General features: G+C 45.0%; 1 protein-coding gene across 3 annotated transcripts in view; it reads right to left on the bottom strand.

The window, feature by feature from the left end:
- Positions 1 to 1049: 1049 nt before the first annotated feature.
- Positions 1050 to 24221, bottom strand: part of LOC118368267 (kinesin-like protein KIF26A) — a 99187-nt gene continuing 76015 nt past the window's right edge. For all 3 annotated transcript variants that reach the window (XM_035752240.2, XM_035752241.2, XM_035752242.2), the window contains 12 exons: positions 20369 to 20561; positions 17372 to 17581; positions 16885 to 16978; positions 16149 to 16411; positions 15079 to 15262; positions 13776 to 13935; positions 11474 to 11636; positions 7481 to 10751; positions 6313 to 6506; positions 5113 to 5133; positions 4608 to 4758; positions 1050 to 4407 (listed from right to left, as the gene is read on the bottom strand). In XM_035752240.2, coding sequence (XP_035608133.1) covers positions 4223 to 4407; positions 4608 to 4758; positions 5113 to 5133; positions 6313 to 6506; positions 7481 to 10751; positions 11474 to 11636; positions 13776 to 13935; positions 15079 to 15262; positions 16149 to 16411; positions 16885 to 16978; positions 17372 to 17581; positions 20369 to 20561 — 5089 coding nt within the window. In that variant the 3' untranslated portion in view covers positions 1050 to 4222. The remainder of the gene's footprint in view (positions 4408 to 4607; positions 4759 to 5112; positions 5134 to 6312; positions 6507 to 7480; positions 10752 to 11473; positions 11637 to 13775; positions 13936 to 15078; positions 15263 to 16148; positions 16412 to 16884; positions 16979 to 17371; positions 17582 to 20368; positions 20562 to 24221) is intronic.

A 24221-nucleotide genomic window follows, 5' to 3' on the forward strand; every position in this document is an offset into this window, starting at 1 on the left:
TTCCCACACTCTGCGCTTACTAATAGTGAGCGTTCAAATATCTCCCACTATTTCCTACCAGGAGTCAAGGAAATTCTGACGAGCGCGACAAAGTTTGAAGATGTTTTTCAACGAAAGTAAAGGACCGTAATGCTACGAGTAAAGTTGTAAGCCTAGGCTTCAATAGTCGATCAAATATTAATGTCGTGAAAATAGCTGATATTTGACCTGGCAACGTGGTTTTATGGCCTGACAATGGGAGCTAATGACCTTTTCCACTCCGCTGATCTCCGGAAGAAATTACGAACCGGTCTCGAGTCCAGACTTACAACAAACAACACGGTTGGTTACTGAGCTTACCAAACAGTGACTGTGTGGAATTAAGGTAGACTCCCAATCAAATCAAGCATCTGAGTGTGAACTGTTGAGCAGGTGAGGCCAACAGGTCACTCAACTGTGTGTGGTGGTGGACGAATTATCGGGTGAAGAGAGATATAAATGGGTTTATATTCTTCAATACCACTCGCCTACTCACCCCTCCCTTTTTCTTCTGGCCACCAATCTGTCTGATAAATCCCTACACGATCAGAGTTGGCTCATAGGCCTATCGTGGCAAATGTAGGCTAGGCTATTAACCGCAAATGAAACTCAAATTACTTGGTCAAAGAGAGCATAGTCTTTGAAGTAACATATACGAACTAATGTATTCATTATTGTAGGCAATTCTGCTCATCCGGTGTTGCATTTGCAAATGGTCAGTTCCTCCTGCGCAAGCCCAATTCCCGCTTCGCGTTGGCAGAAAACATTGAAAGTCTAAATAAAATACGTTTGACAAACGCCAACCAGATATTCCCGACCCTTTTTATTTCGCTAGAACTGAACTATTTTGATACATTTGCGTTCCAATTGAGGTTGAAAACTGTTAAGCCTTCATTACGTTATCAACCAAACATGGCTTTCAATCTAGTTTGACGACCAATTATTGTGGCTTTGAATTATGTAGGCCAAACCATTGGGCCTAACAGAATGGTTTGTTTCAAGACAACCAATGAAGAACAATATATTCACAATGTCAGCAATAAGAAGAAACCTAATTTATTCACAGATAAAACTCAACACGAGCTGCCATATCATACATTTATACACAAGGTCAGAAAATCCTATACAAAACCAAGGACATTAGAAAATATGGGTTTTTATATGAAATATGACATACTTAAACTTTCTTGAAATGTTTCGGTTTGGTAATAGTAATTTAATTCATGAAACAAACCCCACATTAGGGAGAGCAGAGGCTATATAAAAATCAAAATGGTAAAAATGGAATAGAAATCATTCTTAGAAATCAATAAAATCTCATGCAGCATCTTCAGAAAGGGCCTGAGAGTATCTTTGAAAGAAAACAAATTAATATTTTAGTTAAAAATCAAACACCAAAATACAACAAAAGCTAGTTTCTTAGTAGATAACTAAAATCAGTCAATCATCTTTGTTCTCACCGTTTTAAGAGAAGTAATTCAGACACACACATTCTGGCCACTACATACAATTGGTTGATTGATTTTATTTGCCATACAACATCAACATCTGAAGTTGCTTCATTGCATGTATAAACTGGTTTCTCGTGGACTTTAGTTAGGACATTACTCTTAGAGCCTATCCTAGTCTTTGATTGAGACATCAGGTTAAATTTGCAAAGAAAATAGAATGTTGGAGAGAAGTGTTATATATATGTAGCTTTGAAGCAGATCTAAGGGAGGGTTCTGAGTCATTGCAAACTGTCAGTGCTGTTGATTTACACTACATGACCAAAAGTATGTGGACAGCTGCTTGTCGAATATTTTATTCTAAAATCATGACGATTAATATGGAGTTGCCCCCCCTTTTTGCTGCCATAACAGCCTCCACTCTTCTGGGAAGGCTTTCCACTAGATGTTGGAAAATTGTTGCGGGGACTTGCTTCCATTCAGCCACAAGAGCATTAGTGAGGTTCAGCACTGTGGTTGGGCGATTCGGCCTGGCTCCCAGTCGACGTTCCAATTCATTCCAAAAGTGTTCGATTGGGGTTGAGAACAGGGCTCTGTTCAGGCCAGTCAAGTTCTTCCACACCAATCTCAACAAACCATTTCTGTATGGACTTCGCTTTGTTCACGGGCGCGTTGTCATGCTGAAACAGGAAAGGGTCTTCCCCAAACTGTTGCCACAAAGTTGGAAGCACAGAATTGTTTAGAATGTCATTGTATACTGTAGCGTTAAGATGTCCCTTCACTGTAACTAAGGCGCATAGGCCGAACTATGAAAAACAGCCCTAGACCATTATTCCTCCTCTACCAAACTTTACAGTTGGCACCTTGCATTCGGGCAGGTAGTGTTCTCCTGGCATCCGCCAAACCCAAATCCTTCAGTCGGACTGCCAGATTGTGATGCGTGATTCATCACGCCAGAGAACGCGTTTCCACTGCTCCAGAGTCCAATGGCAGCGAGCTTTACACCACTTCAGCTGACGCTTGGCATTGCCCATGGTGATCTTTGGCTTGTGTGCGGCTGCTCGGCCAATGAAAACCCGTTTCATGAAGTTCCAGACGAACAGTTCTTGTGCTGACATTGCTTCCAGAGGTAGTTTGGAACTCGGTAGTGAGTGTTGCAACCGAGGACAGAGGATTTTTACACACTTCAGCACTCGGTGGTCCCGTTCTGTGAGCTTGTGTGGCCTACCACTTCGCGGCTGGGCTATTGTTGCTTCCAGACGTTTCCACTTCACAATAACAGCACTTACAGTTAACCGGGGCAGCTCTAGCAGGGCAGAAAGTTGACTAACTGACTTGTTTAAAAGGTGGCATCCTATGACGGTGCCATGTTAAAAGTCACTGAGCTCTTCAGTAAGGCCATTCTACTGCCAATGTTTGTCTATTGACATTGCATGACTGTGTGCTCACTTTTATACACCACAGGTGTAGCTGAAATAGCCGAATCCACTAATCTGAAGGAGTGTCCACATACTTTTGTATATATAGTGTATGAGGTTTTTATAGTGGGAGTGAGAATGTTGGAATGCATAGAACCAAGGCTTGGCACCAGTAAAAAGAGTACAACACGAGCCGTAGAATTACCTTTGCTTGTGGCATCTCATCTATGCCCTTTTGTTCGTGTCAGTAGAACCTAGTTGAGGCTCATCTAGGGATAAAAATGTACGCACTGACAAGCACCACTATGCCTCGTCAGTGCGCACTGGACTCTGGACACCCCTAACACAGAGCACCAGAGAGAGCTTACTGTCACACCCATGAATCATGGCGTACACACAGCCTGTTGGGAGCAGCCCTGTATGGTGTATGATATGCTCTGCCATTGCCAAATTTTCTATTAAATAAACAAGGGGCAAACATAGCTCAGCTCCACATACTTTCCTCTCCCCTTTTCTACACCTCCACCATCACCCATCTCAGCACCTCCACTGGGGCCCTTTGGGATCAAGGCAACTGGAGGGAGGAAACATTTACTCAACCCTGCTAGCTTTCACAGCTCCGCTGGCAGTGGTTGAGTGATAACAGCAAACCAAGTCCTTGACAAGATAACACAGACCTGGTTTAAAAAGGTAGAAAAACTACAGAACAAGAAAGATAACATAAGGCGCAAAGAGGCTGGATAAATGGGAAAAATGCTGACTGAGGTTGGTTTGAAACATGAGAAAAGGCAAAGTTTGGGAACGCAATAACATTAGCTTATTGCTCTTCCTTTTTCTTCTTACATTTTTTTTTACCTACAAATTATATTTTTACACACATAATCATATAAATACACTATACAATGCAATATAAAATTATTATTTCTTAAAAGGAATATGTTCAGGGTTTGCTTAGGTATGCTGGTTATGATACTAGCACCATACAAAAAATTATGACTCAAAATAAGTTGAGTGAAAAAGGCACTTCTGGTTGTCGTTGAATGACTCTTGGGTAAATGATGGCCTCTCTCTCATCATGCAGGAAACACAGACACCGTTGTTGTCTGTGCACACGTTTCTCTCCCATTCCAACAAGAACATGTCCAGAACAACGAGGCACTGTAGATAAGTCGGTTCAGATCTCCTCTGTCTTCATGCAAAGACCCTCATCCTGTTTGTCTCATCTTTTGTCTTTTAGTTTTTCTTGTCACTTCATTCCAGCAATATGAACTGGCTGCTACATTTCATCATCATTCCTTTCTCACTTTCTGGATTCTCCATCTCTCATTTCGCACCTTCTCAGACTTCCACTTCTCGAAGTCCCTCTTGAGTGTCAGGCAGTGATGCCACACTGATGTCGAAGCACGTCACCATCATGACACGTGACTTGCATATGTTGACACAGAAATCCAGCTCCTCTGTGACCTGACTCAGGGCCTCCAGGTACTCCTGGGACTCCTTGTCCAAATCCTGGTCCACCTCAACTGGAAGAGAAGAGACAGGAGAGCAGAGGAGTAAAGTCATGGTCACCTACAGTCAACAGAAATCAACAGAAACCTACAGCCACAGAATCAAGTTAACTATCAATAGGAAGATAACTTTCTATTTTGGTGGGGAATATGAAGAATAAAAATGTGTAAATTCCCATATTCCCCTATCCTGGAATAGTCTAGCAGATACTCACACTCTCCTATCCACTTGCAAGGGTCCATCATCAACCGGGTCTTGGTGTCCTCTAGCTCTTCCTTCAGTGTCTCGTGTTTAACCTTCAGCTCCCTGATCTGCTGCTGCCGCCGCTCCAGAACCTTCAGCTTACTGTTGAAGTACAGCAGCCCCTGAGAGAGCGACAGCGAGAAAGAGAGAGAGAGAAATGATAGGGTGGTGAGTGACAGGAACGGTTTGAAATTCAGAGTAAGCTTGAAGATGAAGATTCATGGCCGTCATCGGACTAGCATTTTTTACTGCTGCTAAAGAATTGCAGGATATACAGACACAGTTGTGTATATTAACATTTCTGGACATTTTCCAGGTATTGTAATATAAGAATACTGGTTTCCTGTCACAATGGGCCGAAACCTCATTTGAGATCTGTGCATGCAATTAATGCCTGTTCTTCCCTCACTCCAAACTATTCCCCAACTCCCATTACATAATAATGAAGCCTCAGCCATCCAGAAAAATCAACATACCTTCTCAACATCTAGGAATGGCTGTTAAAGAGGAGAAAAGGGAAGAAGAGTAAATACAAAAGATCAAAAATATTATCTTACTCTAGACAGAGTTATGATCTAACAGTTAGAACTCAAACAAACATGAACACACAAACAGACATGAATATACAGAGTACTGAACCCTGTGTATATATACACACAGAAAAATCCATGAGAACACAAATAGACATGTGAATATACACACATTGAAACAAGCCTTGATGCACACATTACATGGTATTCCAAAACTGGTCTGGGAATGACGGTCCCCAATTCGGCTTTCACAGCCATTCAACCAGTGATGGCTGGGAAAGACAAATTGAAGATAATCTTTTCCTAATTGAAACTAAATCAAACCACCACCAGCTGATTTAATATCTTCTCTTAACAAATCCCTGTCTGGCTACCTCAAACTTGTGGGAGCAGTTAATGACCCATAGCAAGTAGCGCCAGCCATAAAGAGCCATCAGGCAGCCAGGGATGGGCCATGGTGATGGCTGATGGGCTGTGGAGGGGGGAATGCACATTCATCACAAATTCCTGGACTGCTCTTTTCACCACCACCCCTTCCCCCTCCGTCAACCAGCACCAGCCTCAGTCATATCTAAACCAATGAACCCCAGACAGTAATTGCGTCCTGATCTCTTCACATTCCTTCAAAAGTCCGGATAGCGTAACACTGGGCTCTGACTGTGGTCACACAGACACTTAAAGGTGCCGGGAATCACCATTGGGCAGACTGAAAGTCAAACGTCTAAGATGCATATTTAATATAATATAATAATATATGCCATTTAGCAGACGCTTTTATCCAAAGCGACTTACAGTCATGTGTGCATACATTCTACGTATGGGTGGTCCCGGGAATCGAACCCACTACCCTGGCGTTACAAGCGCCATGCTCTACCAACTGAGCTACAGAAGGACCATCTTGTTCTTTAATAAGAAACTGGTGAAGGAGTTAGCCAAGACCTTCCCACGATGCCATGCCTGGCTTCAATGTAGCACATTCAGAATATTGCTGAAATCAATGTAGCACATTCAGAATATTGCTGAGCCTGACATTGCTAAGCAGCATGTATGTAGTGATGAACATGAACCTAATGACAGGACTCTAAAATAAGTTGTTACAGTATGGGGAGCTTGTATTACAGACAGTAAGCGTGACCCCTCGCTCACCTCGGCTGAGTCCTCCTGACGCCTCCTCTGGAGCCGTTCCACATCATCAATCTCATACACCTTAATCTCAAAGGGCTCCTTTAGTGCTCCTGACATGGGCGGCAGATCCACCCACTGGCCAGCTGTGCCAGTCTTCTTCCCCAGGGATGAGGTGTCTGGCAGGGGGGCCGGGATGAGTCGCCGTCGCTGGAGCCCTGGCGAGACACAGACAAACAGGCACATCAATTACTGCTGGAAATATACAAATGGCAATATCTGCCAGGGCCGAGCAGTAAATATGTATGAGGCTGAGATGGAGATGTAAAGCGATAGCAGGCTTTAACACAGACCTCCTGAGCGTGCTGTTGATTGCATATGTATAAGGCTTTCACCACCGTCTATATCATAGTCCTACCACATTATATGAATTGAAAAGGTTGACTATATAAATCTACGAGAGCTGAAACACGGTCACGACTTTCCAGTGCTGTTCAATTTAGTTCAAAGTCAGCTCATTACATACCTTAATTACATTTCCCATATAAGAGTAATGTATTCTGCTGAATCAGAAAGAGAAAACCAATAAACTCTAAGAATCACATTTTAAGAAGCTATCTTTACAAGATTGCCTGGGGAAGTTGGAGAAAGCGACAGGTTGTACTCGATGTTGTTTGGGGATTCTGTGCTATACTTCTCTGCCATGCTGCTTCGATCTGGAGAACTGCAGAACTGTAGTTCTTATTTCAGATGGGAACACCACTCAGTCTGCTTTTCAGCATGACACATCTAGTTAAAGTCAAAAGCAGTGAACCTTCACCCTTAACAACCCTTAACTAGGGATTTTCTAAGCTGCTCTGTGCAAGAACACTGCTTTTCCAAAGCAATTAGGGGGAATTTATAGACGTGCTTTGTGACTTCTAGACAAGAGGCTTTTACAGAGACAGTTGGACATATGTCCTCCATTAATGACCTTCTCCATTATTTAACAAGTGGACTGTTTGACATCACATACAGGGTTGTAAAAAAACATCAAAGACTGGACTTAAACAAGAAGGCTTGTAAAAGGACCTAAGTAATGCTTGGGATTTTATGGAACTTTCACATGTTTTTGATTCCCTAACAGTATGCGGTTGTACAGGATATTATCAGAGATTATGCATAATGATGTATACAGATTCAGAGCTCTTACCATTGCGTTTCTTCGGGGACTTTGAGGTCCTGGGGCGGCCTGAGGAAGACATCCCACTCTCGCTCATGGAGTCGTGTGCAGAGGATGCACTGCCTGTGGCCTCACTGTCACGGATCATGCTCTCATAACCACTGCTGCCCCCGCTGTGGTAGAAGAGGGCTGTTCGGCCCATGGCTGGGGGCAACTCTCCACTCAGAACACTGCTGTTGTCACTGCCGTGTCCACTGCTGTAGCGCTGCGGCCTCCTGGGGGCTGTGATCTTACTGTAGGGGGAGGGCAGCATGGCCACAGGGGACTTGTCATCACTCAGGTTCACCCCACTGTCATTACCACTATCAGAGTCCCCTGAGCCCCTCAGGTGTTTGCCTGATGTGCTGCCTGATGCCAGTTCACTGACCCGGCTGTTGGCTGCCCGCATGGCCTGCCTGGTGCCCATGATGGTGCCCCGGCCAGGCTTGCTGTTGACGGCTGCGGTGGCCCGAGGGGCAGAGGTCTTACCAGTTGGGGGGAGGTTGGCATTTATGTTCCTGGTGGCTGGAGCTGCCAGGGACTTGGTGGAGGAGTTCAGGCCTTTAGAGTTGCTCGCTGACAATAAACGGGCCTTACTTCCATTGACCGCTCCTAACGCTCTGGGGTTAACACTACCTTTGACCTGCCCAGGTTTACCTAGAGCACCTGTGGTGCAACGTGGGGAAGGTGGGGAGGTAGCAATGGCAGAGCTGCTTGAGATGGGTAAACCAAATCTGGGAATTGGCCTGCTGGATATGCTGCTGCCCAGGCTGGCCCCACTGTTCTCTCGGCTGAGGGTGGGTTTGGAGCCCACCATGGACATGCTGTCACATCTCTCCAGAGACGTCTGACTGCTGTAATGCTTCTGTCCAGCATCCCCTCTGGCCTTCAGGCTGGATGTGGCTTTGGCCGAGGTGTAGTCACCCTTGAGGCTGGATGTTTTGAGGCTGTTGGAGTCTCCTCTGCAGCGGACCTCTAGCTCATCCTCTGACACTGTCCCCCTGGTGAGTAAGGACCTCCCTGCTTCTCCATACGCAGACTTTAAGGCACTTTGGTGCAGCAGGGTCTTGTTCTTCTGATCCAGACTGGATTTGCGCACTGGGGGGAGGGGAGGTGAGTTACCACCAGGTTTGGGGAGCATGCTGGCTTTCTGCCCATTGGTCTTCCCATTTTTCCCCAGAGAGGAAAACTTGAGACTGTTGGTTGTAGCTGTGATGTCCTGGGTGGTGACCTTGGTCTCCGGGGAGGCATGGATGACAGGCACAGTGCCTAGGGTGGTGGCCCCTCGTCTGAGCTGAGGCATCTTGCTGGGGGACCCTGCTTTCTTGCTGGGCGACTTCTCACAGCCGTCCACCACCCTCTGGGCTGAGGTAGAGCCCTGCACCGTGGGCTGGCGAGGTACGCTGTTGCTGTTGAAAACACCAGCTTTTCGGCAGGGAATGCCACTCACTGGGGTTCTGGGGAGCTTGCTTGTGGCAGTGGCACTGGGGACTGGGAGCTGAGGTTCATAGTGGTTGTCAATGCGCTGCCAGGGGTCCTCCTGCTTGACTTCCTGTCTCTGTGGTTCATGACTGCTGCTGTTGCTGTTACTATGGGTGATGGATGAGGTAGGTTTAATTTTCCTGGGAAGACTGGAGTGGACTATGTAAGGGCCCTGGGAGGGTTGTAAAGAGGAACTGATAAAGTTCACTTTCGCTGTTTTGAATGGGAATCTGAGGGATCCTTTGGTTAAGTCGGGAGACGGAGGGCACTTTGTCAGGGACAGTTTGCTAGACGCTGTGCTGTCACTGTCCAGTTCAGAAAAGCTAAAGCCGCTGTCATTCAGGGAGTTCTTGGTGTCCCTTGGGGATGATTCACAGTGAAACATACCCAGGGAATCCAGATACAAGGTGCCTTCTGGGCCGATGTGCTTAGTCTGTGGGAGGAAGACGTCTGCCGAGTGGGCCCCTTCACTCTCCAGAGTACAGACGCTGACCTCACTGAGCCAGGAGCTGATGGACGAGCCCCTGCTGCCCACACACACAAATGCGTCATCCTGTAAGGGGGTGTGCACCTCAATGTTGACTTCACTCCCCACAGCTGACGTGTAGGCGTCAAACTCATCGTTGATGCTGCTGATGATGCTGACGGGCCGGGAGCCGGAGGCCAGGGCCTGCAGGGAGCAGTCGCTGTTGAAGCTGATGATGCTGGAGGGCCGACCGTTGTCTATGATGCTGCCGATGGACAGCTCCTCCACCACAGTGAACACCAACTCATCCTCTCCGTTCAGCTCTACAGGCTGCTGCAGGGTCACCGTAGCCCGGAGGATGTCCCTGTCCAGGCACCTCTCTCTCAGGGTGGAGCGTAGCTGGCACACTTCTACTGGTCCCCTGGTCTGGACTCTACCAGACTCCCCCCGTTTCCCAGTCTGATGGCTCATTCCCACGGGCGGCATTCTAGTGGTGGACCTCTCCTCTGCCTCTCCGTTGCCTCTGCGTGAGTCTCTCTGCTGTGGGGGAGGGGGAGCAGGCTTGGGCAAGGGCTTCTTATTGAAGTAGACCTTCTCCCGCACCACTGGCTCAGAGGCTGGCACCGTGGCCACATCCTGTTCGATTGGGCTAGCCCGGCTCTCTGACATCATCACCTTCTCACCATCAGCACTCGTTCTGCACACGCTCTCTGAAACCCCTCTGGAATGTTCCAGTTTAGACTTTGAGGGGCTTACCTGGGGGCTGCTGGATGGCGGAGTGGCTACAGATTTAGGAGGAAGTTTGGGTGAGATATTCTCCTGGGAGAAGGAGGCTTTAGTTAAAGTCTTTAGGGAAGCTGAGCCAGGGCCTTCCTTTGCCTTGCTGTCTATCTGTGGGCTAGCCTGACTTCCCCTACCCTCTCCAACGAACGCTGTAGGCTCCTCGCTGCCGTCAATACATTCCAGGCGTTCCTGCAGCTCAGCAAACGTGTTGCACATGAAGAAGTGGTCTCTGTCCAGGGGGCCCTCTTTCCCAGAACGCTTCCTGTTCAGAGAGGGGATGATTGGAACGAAGGCAGGGGGGCCCTCGTTGTCACTCAGCTCCCTATCAGAGATGGCGGCGCCGCCCGGACCCACGTAGATGACGGTGTCGCAGGATTGCTCGCTGCTGGAAGAGTAGTCTGGGTCGCTGAGCAGGGAGGGCAAGTCCGGGTCCAGGGCTACCGTCCGGGGGTGGAAGGGTCTGAGGTGGGGCGGCCGACGGATCCTCCCCTCCTCGCAGGAACTCTCCCCTCCAGAGGAGCTGGATGCATACTGCAAGACAGCCAGAAACGTACAAAACAGTGTATATGGGATATGTGTAAAATGCTTAGTACAAGACTGCTACATAATTAGAATGTCTGCACACGTCTTATATTCAAGATATAACATCATTACTTTAGACTTATTTAAACAGTCTTTATATCATTTTTCCGCATGTCTCTCTTTCAATTTATATTTAATTCAATCGTGTAATAATAAATCCCTTTTAAAATGGCCAGTCAATACATTTAAAGGTTAAAAGTGCACATCAATAGGCACACTGAAATTTATGTCAATAATATGAATTGGTGTGCGTGGAATGCATTATAATCACGCCGGAGACCAATGCAAAATAAATACATGCTGTCGTTCCACCTAATTATCTGGAGTAATTATTTCCCTAATCCTTAGGCAGCCCTATTGATTACATGATTATGTGTTGAAGCCAAGAAAAACTAGCTCTGAATTATGGCACTAATAACCTTGCATTAACAGAGGTCCCGATTCATTTCATGCCATGAAATGGTGAACAATGCAACTTCTGTTAATAACACCACTGTAATACACTCTTGAGATCACTAAAAACGTATATAACTGTGAGAATCTATGCCTTTCCCTCATCAAAACAGTAAGTGCTGTGTTCATCAAAATATGTTCAAATAGAGAATACCCATGCGGCTATACCACTGTTTACAGCCTATGATACTGAAAGCTCTTCGAGTCGAGACACAGACCTTGGACTTCTTCTTCCTCATGCGGTGGATGCGTGAGGCCAGCTGGATGGTGGTGAGGGAGTCAGCGTAGTTAGCAGAGGAGTCAGAGATGTGGGCGATCATGGTGGTTCTGCAGTTAATGTTCCCCAGCGACTCTCTCAGCAGCATCGTCAGTTTGCTGTCCCTAGAGATGACACGTTCACACACACCATCATTATCATTACTGCTCATGAAACGGCAGGATCTTTCAGTGCCTTATATCCCTGTCTGTGCTAATGACTAGCAAACAAACGTTAGTGTTGGTTGACATTCAACCAGTGTCCTTAACACGTAATATTAGTCTGCCAGAGACTCATTTCATATTCTTCAACTTTTATTTTGGTTCTAACCTCTTAGTATATTTCCTTTACACTACAGGCTCTATTTTCGGCTGGTGGTAAGGAGGCACAATGTCAAATGCACGTTAGTTTGCAATTTTGTCGTGTAAAAACTGGTGCACTGGCATTTTCCAGTCCTAACGCCAGGTTTGGTAATTTACCTGTCTAACATCAGCTCACCACCACTGTGGTGGGATGGCTGGCAATATTTGAGGCGTGTCCTTAAAAATACTTGCAAAAAGGACAATTTCATGCAGTGCTAAATGGGAAGTTTTAAGACTCTTAACGGTAACACATCTGATAATGGCATGGATTTTGAGAGCAGAAGCGCAGCCTATCCAGTAGTACCCATAGTAGAGACATGTGCATTTTGTGAATCTTCTATTTAGAAACAAACTATTGGTTTCCCCCAACACATTGGTGCGGCTGGCTTCCGGGTTGGATGCGCGCTGTGTTAAGAAGCAGTGCGGTTTGGTATCGGAGGATGCATGACTTTCAACCTTCATCTCTCCCGAGCCCGTACGGGAGTTGTAGCTATGAGTTGTAGCTACTAACAATTGGATACCACGAAATTAGGGAGAAAAAGGGGTAAAAATGTCAAATTAAAATAAATAAAGCAGATGGATTGTTTTTCGTTTAATTTGATTAATAACCAAACTTTTCACAAATATTACCCGTCCATGGGTTTATGGTGATAACGTAGGCTACATGGCTGGAATTTCGTCTGCTATTTCTGGAGAAGTGCAAATATGATCTGTAGGATGGTTCCACGATGTTTATAAAACATTACATTTACGAGCAGTATAATGGTGAATTGATATTCCCCCTTTCCCTTTACATTGGATCTTTATCCAGCTTCTGTGAAAAGTTTGAATGTGCGTAAAAACCTCCATGGTCTAAGTTACGTTGTTATATGCCCACAAGGGAGCAACTATGGTGCTGTAACTGTATTTAGACAGCCTATTTAAAACAAGATATTGTTTAGTTTTGATTCAAATTTGATAACAATTAGGCTATAAACTGTCTTTTAGTCCTTAGCAATAGCCTTGTGAATTTAATCTAGCTTATTTACTACATTTGGCATGTCCATGCCCAGACTGCAATTTACAGTAGGCCTAGCCCCTATATCAGTGTGAATACTATAGCATATGTTTATCAATGTATTTCCATATTGAAGCAATGCAACTAGAACATGTTCAACATATTTAGCAAATGTGGGGCATGCTACTTAAAACTAGACTATAACGGACTAACATTCCAATTGGAGTTGATGACAATGCAATACACAAGACCGTAAATACACAACTTGAAGCAACCACATATTTAGCCATGAAGCATGTTCTGATTGGCCAGTGAGGGGCCAAACCTTGACACACCTTTAACTGGTTTTCAGCAAAACCCACCGCCAGCAAATGTGCCTATAATTGTGGTGGTGAAAATAGCAAAAATATATCTGACACACCCACGAACCTATAGTGCCACCACCAGCACTTAGATTTACCATTGCACTAGGTTTGGTAAAATAGAGCCCTCAGTATGCATTGCATTACCCAAATTAAATGTTATCTGTCTATTGACCTCATTTCTGATTCCATAGTGTAGCAAAATCCAGGCTGTATCACAACCGGCCGTGATTGGGAGTCCCATAAGCCGAGCATAATTGGCCCAGCGTCGTTCGTGTTCGGCCGGTGTCGGCAGTCATTGTAAATAAGAATTTGTTCTTAACTGACTTGCCTAGTTAAATAAAGGTTAAATTAAATAAAAAAACTACATGGCTGAGAATGATACATAGCTTTAAATCTATAGCAAGCTAGATAAACACAGCCTTGATAGTGAAGGTAAATGTACATGAATAAACTTGTCTCGAACATTTTGATTACGTACTCGACTTCATACCTGACACTGGTTTTACATAATAAAGGTATAAAAAGTACTAGTTCCCCTACCTGTAAGGTACATGCTTGGCTCCATTGGCTAAAGCCATGATAACATTGCCCAGTGCGGTGAGAGACAGACATGGGCCTCCCCCTCCGTCTCTGCTCTTACTTAGCACCTTCTCACAGCTCCCCAGGTCTATAAGGTGCAGCCTGCTCCGTCCGCCCGACACTGTAGATGACACAGGAGGAAGAGCCAGGTGAGGTTATATCCCAGCACAGACACATTCAGACACTCCCTCTGAAGGAAGACAGGGTTCCCACGTGCTGCTGCGCCATTTAGGCAGGAGTGGCACAGCCCAAACCAGACCAGACATGGCAGTCTGATTTATTCACAAGTAAGCCTTTCGGTCTGAAGTGATTCAAATCTGGGCTGAGATTGTCTCAGTTTAACAGACAGGTAATAAGGTTCCAGAAATGAAAGGCTCTTGTTGTCACATGGATACAAAAACTAGTTTGGGGGGCTGTGCTATAAAATACAAAATGAATACAGTAATTCAGTGTAGACGGAACATGAGCAGAATTTCTCCAAATGTTATTAAGCAGCGAGGCAGCACATTGTAATGTAATGTAGGTCACTGATATGTTATTTCACATGATTGGGAGAAAATGACAGAGTTTCAGACTAGGCGGCGAACCATTAAACTCTTGTCAGCAATACTTATGGAGTGGAGTGCTTGAAATAAAGGTCAAATTAAATGTAAAAAATCTGCGCACACTCTCCCTCCGCTTAGCACAACACATGGATGCAAGCAAGACACTTTTTTATAAAGAGGCTAGTGCGCACCCATCCATAAACACTACAAATGAGAGACTTCAGGTTTTTTATCCATTCAGAGTTATTCAGAATTTATCCACCATCTAGCCCAGTGTGGTGCAGTCTCCTATGGCTATGGTGGTTACCTCTGGGAACACAGACACTTGAAGAACTATCATCAGCACCAGAACTGATGAGGGAAATTACATCTGCTACTTAACACTATCATTAAGGCATAATAAAGTCATCATCATTAAACTACTGTAGGTCATTATTTTTACTCGATTAAGTCCATAATCAGCCAGTGAAATATTTTTTCTGTTCATGTGCAGCAATATGGTTCTGTGCATTTATCTCTTGCGGAAGAATCGAAAAGGTCAGAGCACTTGTTGAATCGAGTGAAATTATTAATAGAATAGCAGAATGAAAATCTGAAACTATCACAGTCAAAGACACTAGGACACACAGAGTGACACTAGAGTTCAGAGAGAGCCTCACTTCATGTGGTACTGATAGATAGTATAGTAGTAATAGTGTTGTAGTAGTAGTTGTACTCACTGCCTCCCTTGCCGCTCTTCTCCATGCGGTACTGGTAGATGTGCAGTGTGAACAGCATGTGAGAGTTGCGTCTCTCCTCTTCATCTGTGTCTGGCCTGCTGGTGCTGCGTGCTGCGATGGCTGCATCCAGGAAGAAGGCTGCCTTCTCTGCCGTGGGGGCGCGGAGCTCGCTCTGGTTCTGGAGCTGAGGGGGGAGGAGGGAGAGAGGGTAAGAGGGGGGTAAAAAAAGATCAGGGGTAGAGAGAAGGAAAGAGCATGGAGTTGGAGAGTGAGGGAAAAGAGTGAGAAGGGAACAGAGGCAGGAGAGAGGAAAAAGGAGAGAGAGAGAGGGGAGACAGTTAATTGGACCCAAGCACACATTTCTTGCCCATTAGATTGGGTCTCCGAGGCAATTATAGGGAAACAGATATGCACACAGAGGGAGGAGGATTAGGGGAGGTAATGGAGGATCAGGGGGCAGGGGCACTTTCCTCCACACGGATGTGGTGGTGGATGGGTGTAGAGAGGGGGGCATCTAGTAGGGAGGCCACATCACGTGGTTACTAAGAGGAGGAGGAGTTGTGAGGATCTTCACAGGACTCCAGGCAGCCTTTGAAGTCACAGTCCACACAGAACCCCAAAAAACAACATCAGACGGCAACACCTGTCAGTGCCTTCAATCCCCCATCCCCCCAACTAGTCCCGTTGTGCTGCAGAGGACCAGAGCTAACACAGAGGTAATAGATGCTGATGGATGCTGACAGGGGAGTCAATAAAAAGGTATGGAAAAGACGTCGATATTGTGGATGTCTTTGGTGAAAATATAGAGCAGGGATTATTGAGATGGGTAAGGCAGGGCTATGTGGGCTCAGAGTACACAGAGGAAAGACCTGGGAGATGAAAGAACTGACAATACAAAGGCCTAAATCTTTGGGGCAGACAGAGGTAGATGGCAGTGAGAATCAGATCAATACACAGACACTAATATATACCAGACAGGGAGAGAGAGACGGAGAGGGAGAGAAATGGAGAGGGAGAACAAAGAAAGGCAAGAAAACGGGCACATGTCTAGACGCCTTTTTTCCCCTCACTTGAGTGCCACAGATGGGGTCCTCACGCAGGTAGACCCCTGGGGACTGTCCATCCTGCAGGCTTCCTATGGACACCTCAGACAGGAGGTCCTTCAGAGCCTCGTCCTTCCCACAGATCTCCACGGCAGACACGCGGACAGAGAAACGCGTGCCCGTCTTTTCCTTGCGCTCATTGATGAGCTTGAAGAGCCAGGAGATGGCGCAGGGCACAATGCCCAGGCTCTGGGTGGAGCAGTCTTTGCCAATCATGGTGAACGTCTTGCCTGGAGACGGAGGAGAGGGTGAGAGGAAAGGCGTATGGAGACATTAATATACAAGTAATACGGCCTGCTGCTCATGTCTCTCATAAAACTGTGAAGACTTGTAATATGCTGTCTGGATTGGGTACAGTTGATTGGGAATCTACTGTGTCTATAAGAACTTGTGAAGGGGGTGATTCAAGGAACAATCACTGTAGGATGAGCACAGTGGAGAACAAAAGGGAAAATTAAGCTTGTTTTGAGAAATGACAGCCCCTCAGACTGGGTGAAGAATCCAGGTCAATGATAGTGGGTAAAATGAAAGACACACCTCACCACCGTCTCTCACTAGCCCTTGCTCATCCAAACTCTATATTGTCTTCTCCTCAGCTCACTCCTGTGCACCACTAAACAATTTGTGAATGTGAACATCGAACCAGGCTGTGAAAAATAATGTTTTTCTTTGCCTGATGAGGGGAGAAGAGGGGCTTACTTACCGAGCCTGACGTGGCCGAAGCAGAAGATGCAGCCGTCCGCACCATTCACCACGGACTGGATGACCTCAGACACCGTCCCTGAGCACACCTCCGCCTGACGGAGACAGAGAGGGAGAAACATAGAGAGTGTGTGAGAGAGAGCGATAGGGGGATTAGAGGGCAGAACAGAGTTGCCTGGATGTTACTCAATCACCGTCAAGTAAACATGTCCTCAGTGTCTGGCCCTTCCACTTTGATCTTAATTTGGCCATGGTTCTACTAGTCTGTAAGGTCTGGACTGGGAGAGGAGAGGTTAGATATAACTGGACTATGAAAGGAGAGCTTAGATATAAGTGGACTGAATTCAATTCATTCCCCAGACTTAAAAGCCCCAGCTGTTGAGGCCCATACTGGGAAGAATGCTCCCGACCCAAGAAAGGCATTTTTTCACTAAGTCCCTGGACTGCACCCAGCCAGCATACACAGTCTGCAACTTCTTGGTCCTTACTTGAGAGGCATCTTGGGTAAACACTGCGTCGAAAGCAAAGATCTTTGGGATGGCCACGGTGGCTCTCCTGTGCCCTGAATTGGTGTGGTCGTTGACTGAGGGGTCGTAAAGGGTCAACTGCTTCTTCCTGGGGTCCACCTTCAGGAAGGACATGGACTCGGACGAATCAGGAGCCTCCAGGGAGGGGCAGATACGCATCATCACTTTCACCTGCAACACAAGGAGAGGAGAGGGAAAGCGAGAGAACATAGATGTAAGTAAATATGGCAAATGTGTTAGCACACACATTAAAAACAGATATAACAGGCAGATAACATGGCACATACAGTACACACAGACATGGGAGGAATTTGTAATGGAGAGAGAACAGAGTCAACACAAAGCCTAATGGTGTCAGTGTACGGTTGAGATTGTAAATCATAACAGTAATGACTGTGACTCTGAGCCGACCACCATGCTGAGGGATTATTCAACTAGCAGGCTGCTCTCTGGACCAAGAGCAACTCTGTAGCATTGGAACATATGGCCTCTCTCTCTGATCTGTTTGTATTGAGTCTAAACTTAGAGTCCATAGATTCTGTGTCGCTTCAGTTGTCACGATACACCATGATCCTAGCAGGATGGTATGTCACTGGTCGTGTTTAAGGTGTTGATTTAGCACACCTCTACTGTGACATCTCTCATCTAGTCTAATGTTGGAACTATGTTGTGGCCATGACAAGTGGAGCTATTCTGCCAGCTGTGTCTGTTGGCACTTCCTGAACTGGAGAGAGCAGGTTTCATCTGCATGCACACCACGTTATAGGTGAAGCTGTGTGTGTGTGGTGTTTGCTCGTGTTTTAATCTATGTCAGTCTCCCTGACTAACCCCCTCAAACAAATTCACACTTTTTATTCTCTGACAACTGCAATACCATTTATAAAAAACATGTAGGAGCGGATGATTCCTTTGATAAGAGAAACATCCTCACTCTGTCAACATTTTATTGTGAAAACTCAACCTTGACTATCTTGTAGTATGACAGACAGGAGACATAAACATCTCTGTTGTCAGGCAGAGGAATGGATAATGGTGCTTCTCCTCGCTCTGAAAAATCCCTGAAAGCTCAGTGCGTTTTGGGTTTAGCATAATGGTAGTCAATCCACTGAACCAGTGTATTGGCACGCTCCCCCACTCCTTCATGGTTACAAACAGCTTGAGATTTAACAACCATACATTGATAAGGAGTTCAATCTGGGACAATAAAAATAACTAAAACCTCTGTCGCAAAAAAAACAAAATGACTATGATGCCTGTGAGAGGCTCTGTGGTATGAAGCAGCTGATTATAATTCTAACTGTTCCCCCACCTCCCCTTTCTGCAAAAGCACCTACACCTAAGACTGGTCCTTTCATCCTCTGTGTGTCTCTCCTATGTCATTCGCAGCACGCAACACAAAAGACCTATTGTTCCCATGGCTTGTTTATAAATATTACCACAAATCCTGGCTCCGGCACTAAGGAACAATGTGTGGTGGCGATTCCATTCTGCCACAGAGGGAATTCCTCTCCAGTGTTCCGGCAGCCAAGTGCAAACTCTCTTTGTGCTCCGTGGGGGGCTGTTATCGTGACTGACGTGTACATATGTTGAGCAAATTACATTTGCTATGACATTTAAAACCGGGCTTCCATATATGACTGCTGAGCCAACCGGGTGATGGAGCGATAGCTAACGTCTAGAGCTGCTATATTTACATTGGCAGAGATGTGATACCAGGGCCGGCGAGGATCGGCTGGAGCCGCTGCATTTTAACACCTCGGGCCTCTCTGCTAATGGCCCTGTTCCCCTATCTTTTGATCCCACCAAGAAATCCATTAGCTGGGATTTTCCCCCAGCCACCCCTCTACATGTCCAAACCCTCCACAAAACACATTGAATGGCTGTAGTCTGGGTCAGCATTGACATCAACTCTTCATGGATGGATATGCGTGTCTTGAATAAATGCATAAGAAAACATCACAGCACCCATTCCCCTCACTGTTTCAGTAATTTCTTCAGAAATGCACACTGTAGATTAGGTGTAAAGGAGCTGGGATGAATTGTCTACCGCAGACAAAAGAATGTTGGCAACTCAAATCGTGTTGGCTGCGGTTCCTCAAACAAGCATTGTTTCACAGCAGTGAACTCTTGGTAGTCTGAACCAGGTGACTGCAAACTTCAAAAATGTCTGAGACACAATGACAGGTTGAGTTTCCCGTAACAGTGTGCTTAATGAAGAGGAAACCTGGGGTTATAGACTCAGAACAATGCCGTAAACAAGCTGATTTCTCTTTTCAAAACAAGCCTATGGCTGTCACAGATGTCTAACTCAGTAAATCAGGTGTAGGGAGAGGAAGCTTCTTAATAACGCCTGTCTTTTATGAAGTGAGATTTACAACATGGGACAAAATCTCAATGGTGTGGAAATTTGGCAGAGTAAGCAGCGACTTCCCAACCAGGTGGGATCTAATCTTGTTCGGGGACTTCTACTCTATAAATACAGAATCTCAGTCCAGCAAACAATACCCAATAAACCCGAGAGGAAAGATGTGTTTATACAGCACTGACGCTAATGACAGACCAATCACCGACATCCTGTTCGATTTCATCATCAGGTTTATGGAACGCAGCTAGCAGAAATCCACTGTAATAATGTTTGCAAACTTTCAGCTTAAAGTGAATTTGATTGGATTTTTGTATTTTCTTTCCCTCACAAACTGTAGTCAATTCAGAGGGAGAAATGTGGTCCTTACAAACTGAGTGAATTCATGACATTCCAGCAGGCTTATCTGCCTGCATCTGTATGGACTAGACCAGACGACTGGCTGCCTATAGACTAATGTGTCGCCACTGTGCATTCTCCCATTTAGAATGTCAATCACTTATACATACTGTATATGCGTGTATGTACAAACGTGTATGTGTCTGTGTGTATGTGTCTGTGTGTATGTGTCTGTGTGTGTGCCTGTTGCTCCTTACCTTTCCCATCCCGGGGTTCTCCTTGACCTTTGAGATGGCGTGAAGCAGGCATGGTGGGGCGGGGGGCGGTGAGAGCTGCAGGGTGCCACTGAAGTTGGTGGGGTAGATGGAGGGCTGCTGGGCTCCGGAATGCAGCAGGGAGGGAGACTGGTGCTTCTTCCGCTTAGACGAGAGGTTCAGCTTCTGAGCTGCCCTGGGAGGAGCAAACACAAGAGTTTAGCCTAACTTCAAAAACATACAATTTAGCCAGCCATCTGTAATATGCTGGGCAGGAAGGAAGAAACTTCATAGGAGCTACCAGGCATCTCTTTTTTCCCAGTCGACTGGGAAAGCGCGCTCCCGACCCTCCTCCACTCCCAGTGCTCCCTCCCTTTCAACTCCCCACTTCCTACCTGGGGCCAAGGCTTTGTAAAACGCTTCAGTTCTTCACTTCAAAACAGCAACATAGAATTCTCAAACGCTTTAATTTCAGCACTCCAATTGCTCATGCACTGCTAAAGACACAATGAAGCCCAATTCTACAGCAGGGGTTTGCAGGTGTCTACATAAGTAAAGCAGCCATTGACACCTGTGTTGTCAGTGGGCCAGCAGATGCTTTTCATGGTGCTAATGTACACTAAATTAATAAATGTATCTTCGTCAAACACGACACACCTGTCAGGAACATGACAGGTAAGGATGGCACTCTGGACATGCGTTTGTAGTACCCAACTTGCTAACGACCTGCCGGTAATGTCCCTCAAACCACTCTGACTTCAATGCAAATGCAATCTAGAATCACATCAAACACTTATCATCAAAACAGCACTATGTTTTTAAAACTCACCATTAGGCAACATTTAGTTACCTCACTGTGATGATCAGTTTGAAGAAAGAAGTTCAACAACAGGTTGCTTCAAAGCCAAACACAACAAAATGGACTATGCTTTCTAAGGTGATTATTAACTCAAAGCGTTTAAGATGTTGCATGTAGAACACCCATAAGCATATTAGAGCTTATGCATATGCTTATGAGTCCGAAACCCCCCACCCGAATTAAAATAATGATTGTGTAATAGCCTACAGCATATTATGCGCGGCAGAAAAACACATACAAAAATATCTAAGGTGTCTTTGGAACATAATTGGTCTAGCCTATACTCCAAAATTAAACTAATTCTAGTAAACACCTTTGAGTGTGGACTGTATTATTATGCATATTGGATGGACTGGTTACCTTATGCTACACTCCTAACTTTCTATCCATGAGTCTGGGAGAGAACGTATAGGCCTAGGGGATGCTTCTTGGTTCATTGATGTGCAGGGTGGCTTACAGAGTTAGCCTTCAGTTACAGCACATTTTATATTTGATTTTGAATAGCCTAGTAATAGGCAATTTCTTATATTTTCATAATTAATTGGCTGATATTACCTTTAACTACATAATATCTCACCAACGTGCGTTTCCTTGGCACTGAGTTTGTGCAGAATATCACCTGTCGCGCAGCGAGGCTGCATTCTCCTCAAACAATGGTTGACGTGTGAAGTGAAATAAGTGTTCTTATAAACCCAGACATGTCTATATCCTGTGTGGTTGCCACTAAAACGACGACAATCCCAGCTGTTACAATATTTATTTCTCAGCAACTCCGCTATAAAACCGGATTAGCCTACCCGGGATGATTTAAGAACGAACTGAGGAAAAGCAGCCTCCATTCGCTATTTGAGTGCATATACAGTGGGGAGAACAAGTATTTGATACGCTGCCGATTTTGAAGGTTTTCCTATTTACAAAGCATGTAGAGGTCTGTCATTTTTATCATAGGTACACTTCAACTGTGAGAGACGGAATCTAAAACAAAAATCCAGAAAATCACATTGTATAATTTTTAAGTAATTAATTTGCTTTGCACGGCCATTGAATAGGAGTGGTTACAACGCCGAACTGCAGTCAGGTCAAGACCCTGGTACAGAAGAAGATGGCGCTGAAGAACATGGCAGACGTTTTACATTCTCCCAACCAATTGTGCTCTAACCTGTACACTGACTCGGTACCGGTGCCCCCTGTATATAGCCTCGTTATTTTTATTCTTATTGTTTTACTTTTATTATTACTTTTTATTTTAGTCTACTTCGTAAATATTTTCTTAACTCTTCTTGAACTGCACTGATGGTTAAGGGCTTGTAAGTAAGCATTTCACGGTAATGTCTACACTTGTTGTATTCGGCGCATGTGAGAAATAAAGTTTGATTTGGTGAGGATGACGAGCACGTATATGAGCGTCCCTGAGACGGTTTCTGACCGTTTGTGCAGAAATTCTTCGATTGTGCAAACCTACAGTTTCATCAACTGTCCGAGTCTCTGGTCTCAGACGATCCCACAGGTGAGAAGCCAGATGTGGAGGTCCTGGGTTGGCGTGGTTACATGTAGTCTGCAGTTGTATTGGATGTTCTGCCACATTCTCTAAAATGACGTTGGAGGCAGCTTATGTTAGATAAATGAACATTCAATTATCTGGCAACAGGACATTCCTGCAGTCAGCATGCCAACTGTACACTCCCTCATCTTGAGACATCTGTGGCATTGTGCTGTGAGACCAAACTGCACATTTTAGACATGTTCCCAGCACAAGGTGCACCTGTGTAATGATCATGCTGTTTAATCAGCTTCTTGTGCCACACCTGTCAGGTGGATGGATTATCTTTCAAAGGAGAAACGCTCACTTACAGGGATGTAAACACATTTGTGAACAAAATGAGAGAAACAAGCTTTTTGTGGGATGTTTTTTTTTACAGCTCATGAAACATGGGACCAACACATTTGACATATTATTAAAGACAAGATTAAATTGAGAACAGTCTGTTGGGTAAAATATGATCCTTTGATGAGAGAACAGCGTGTGCAGCCTGAGGCATGGAATAGAGCTAAAGCTTTTTGGGGACTTTTTTGAATAGTCAATGGTCTACAGTCACACCATGCAGCCCATGTATGTTGTGATTTCTAAGACATTCTACAGTTTGTATTATTCACAACAAAATTTGCCAAACAACTCAATCTAGTGTATTATTACTTTTACACTCAACATAGCCACTTCACACTCGCTCAGGAATACGAAAAATATCCTTTCTATTTTATTCAGTTCAATTATATTATTTTTAGTATAGAATCATAATATAAAATAATGGCACGTGACTTATAAACGTATCTTGTCTGCTAAATGAACTAGCCTACAGCATGGCCAGATAACATACAATAGACTGTTTCACATTCTGTTCTTCCGACATACATTTTCTTCATATCATGTTTCTTTAGATCAGCCTAAAATAAATGAGGGATTTATTGTGATGGTGTATATTAAATGGATTTATTTGACTTTTTAAAAAGTAAATGTTCCAAAGGTGCGCATCAGCGGCTTGTATGCATGAGGCCTGGAGATGCTAAACATGTTTATGTTAATGAACGCTCATTTACCGTGAGACCGGCAGATATTTGCATGACAATAACCGACTGACACAATTTCAGGACCACCACAGCCCTACTTACAGGCAATGGAAAAGTGATTGTGACAAGAAACGTTTCATATTTCATATGTTACTCTGGTATACAGATTGTTGGGGGCTCCTGACCATGTCCCATAGAATCAATGACTGATTCCATAATCTCCCATTCACTGAGTCCCGTGATGGACAGATTTGGTGAGGAGAGTGAGAGAAATAGATCTCTCCTGGTACTGTGGACAAGTTAGACCAGAAGTCTCATTAAGTGGTTGTCTTTAAGCAGTTCCGCTGTTCTGGCGTTTAGCAGGGCTCTCAGGGTAAGATCTAGCTCTATGATGAGACTTATTAAAATCCATTGTCATCCTTCTCGCTCTCT

This window comes from Oncorhynchus keta, chromosome 35 (assembly GCF_023373465.1).
Source record: "Oncorhynchus keta strain PuntledgeMale-10-30-2019 chromosome 35, Oket_V2, whole genome shotgun sequence".
Taxonomy (NCBI): Eukaryota; Metazoa; Chordata; class Actinopteri; order Salmoniformes; family Salmonidae; genus Oncorhynchus; species Oncorhynchus keta.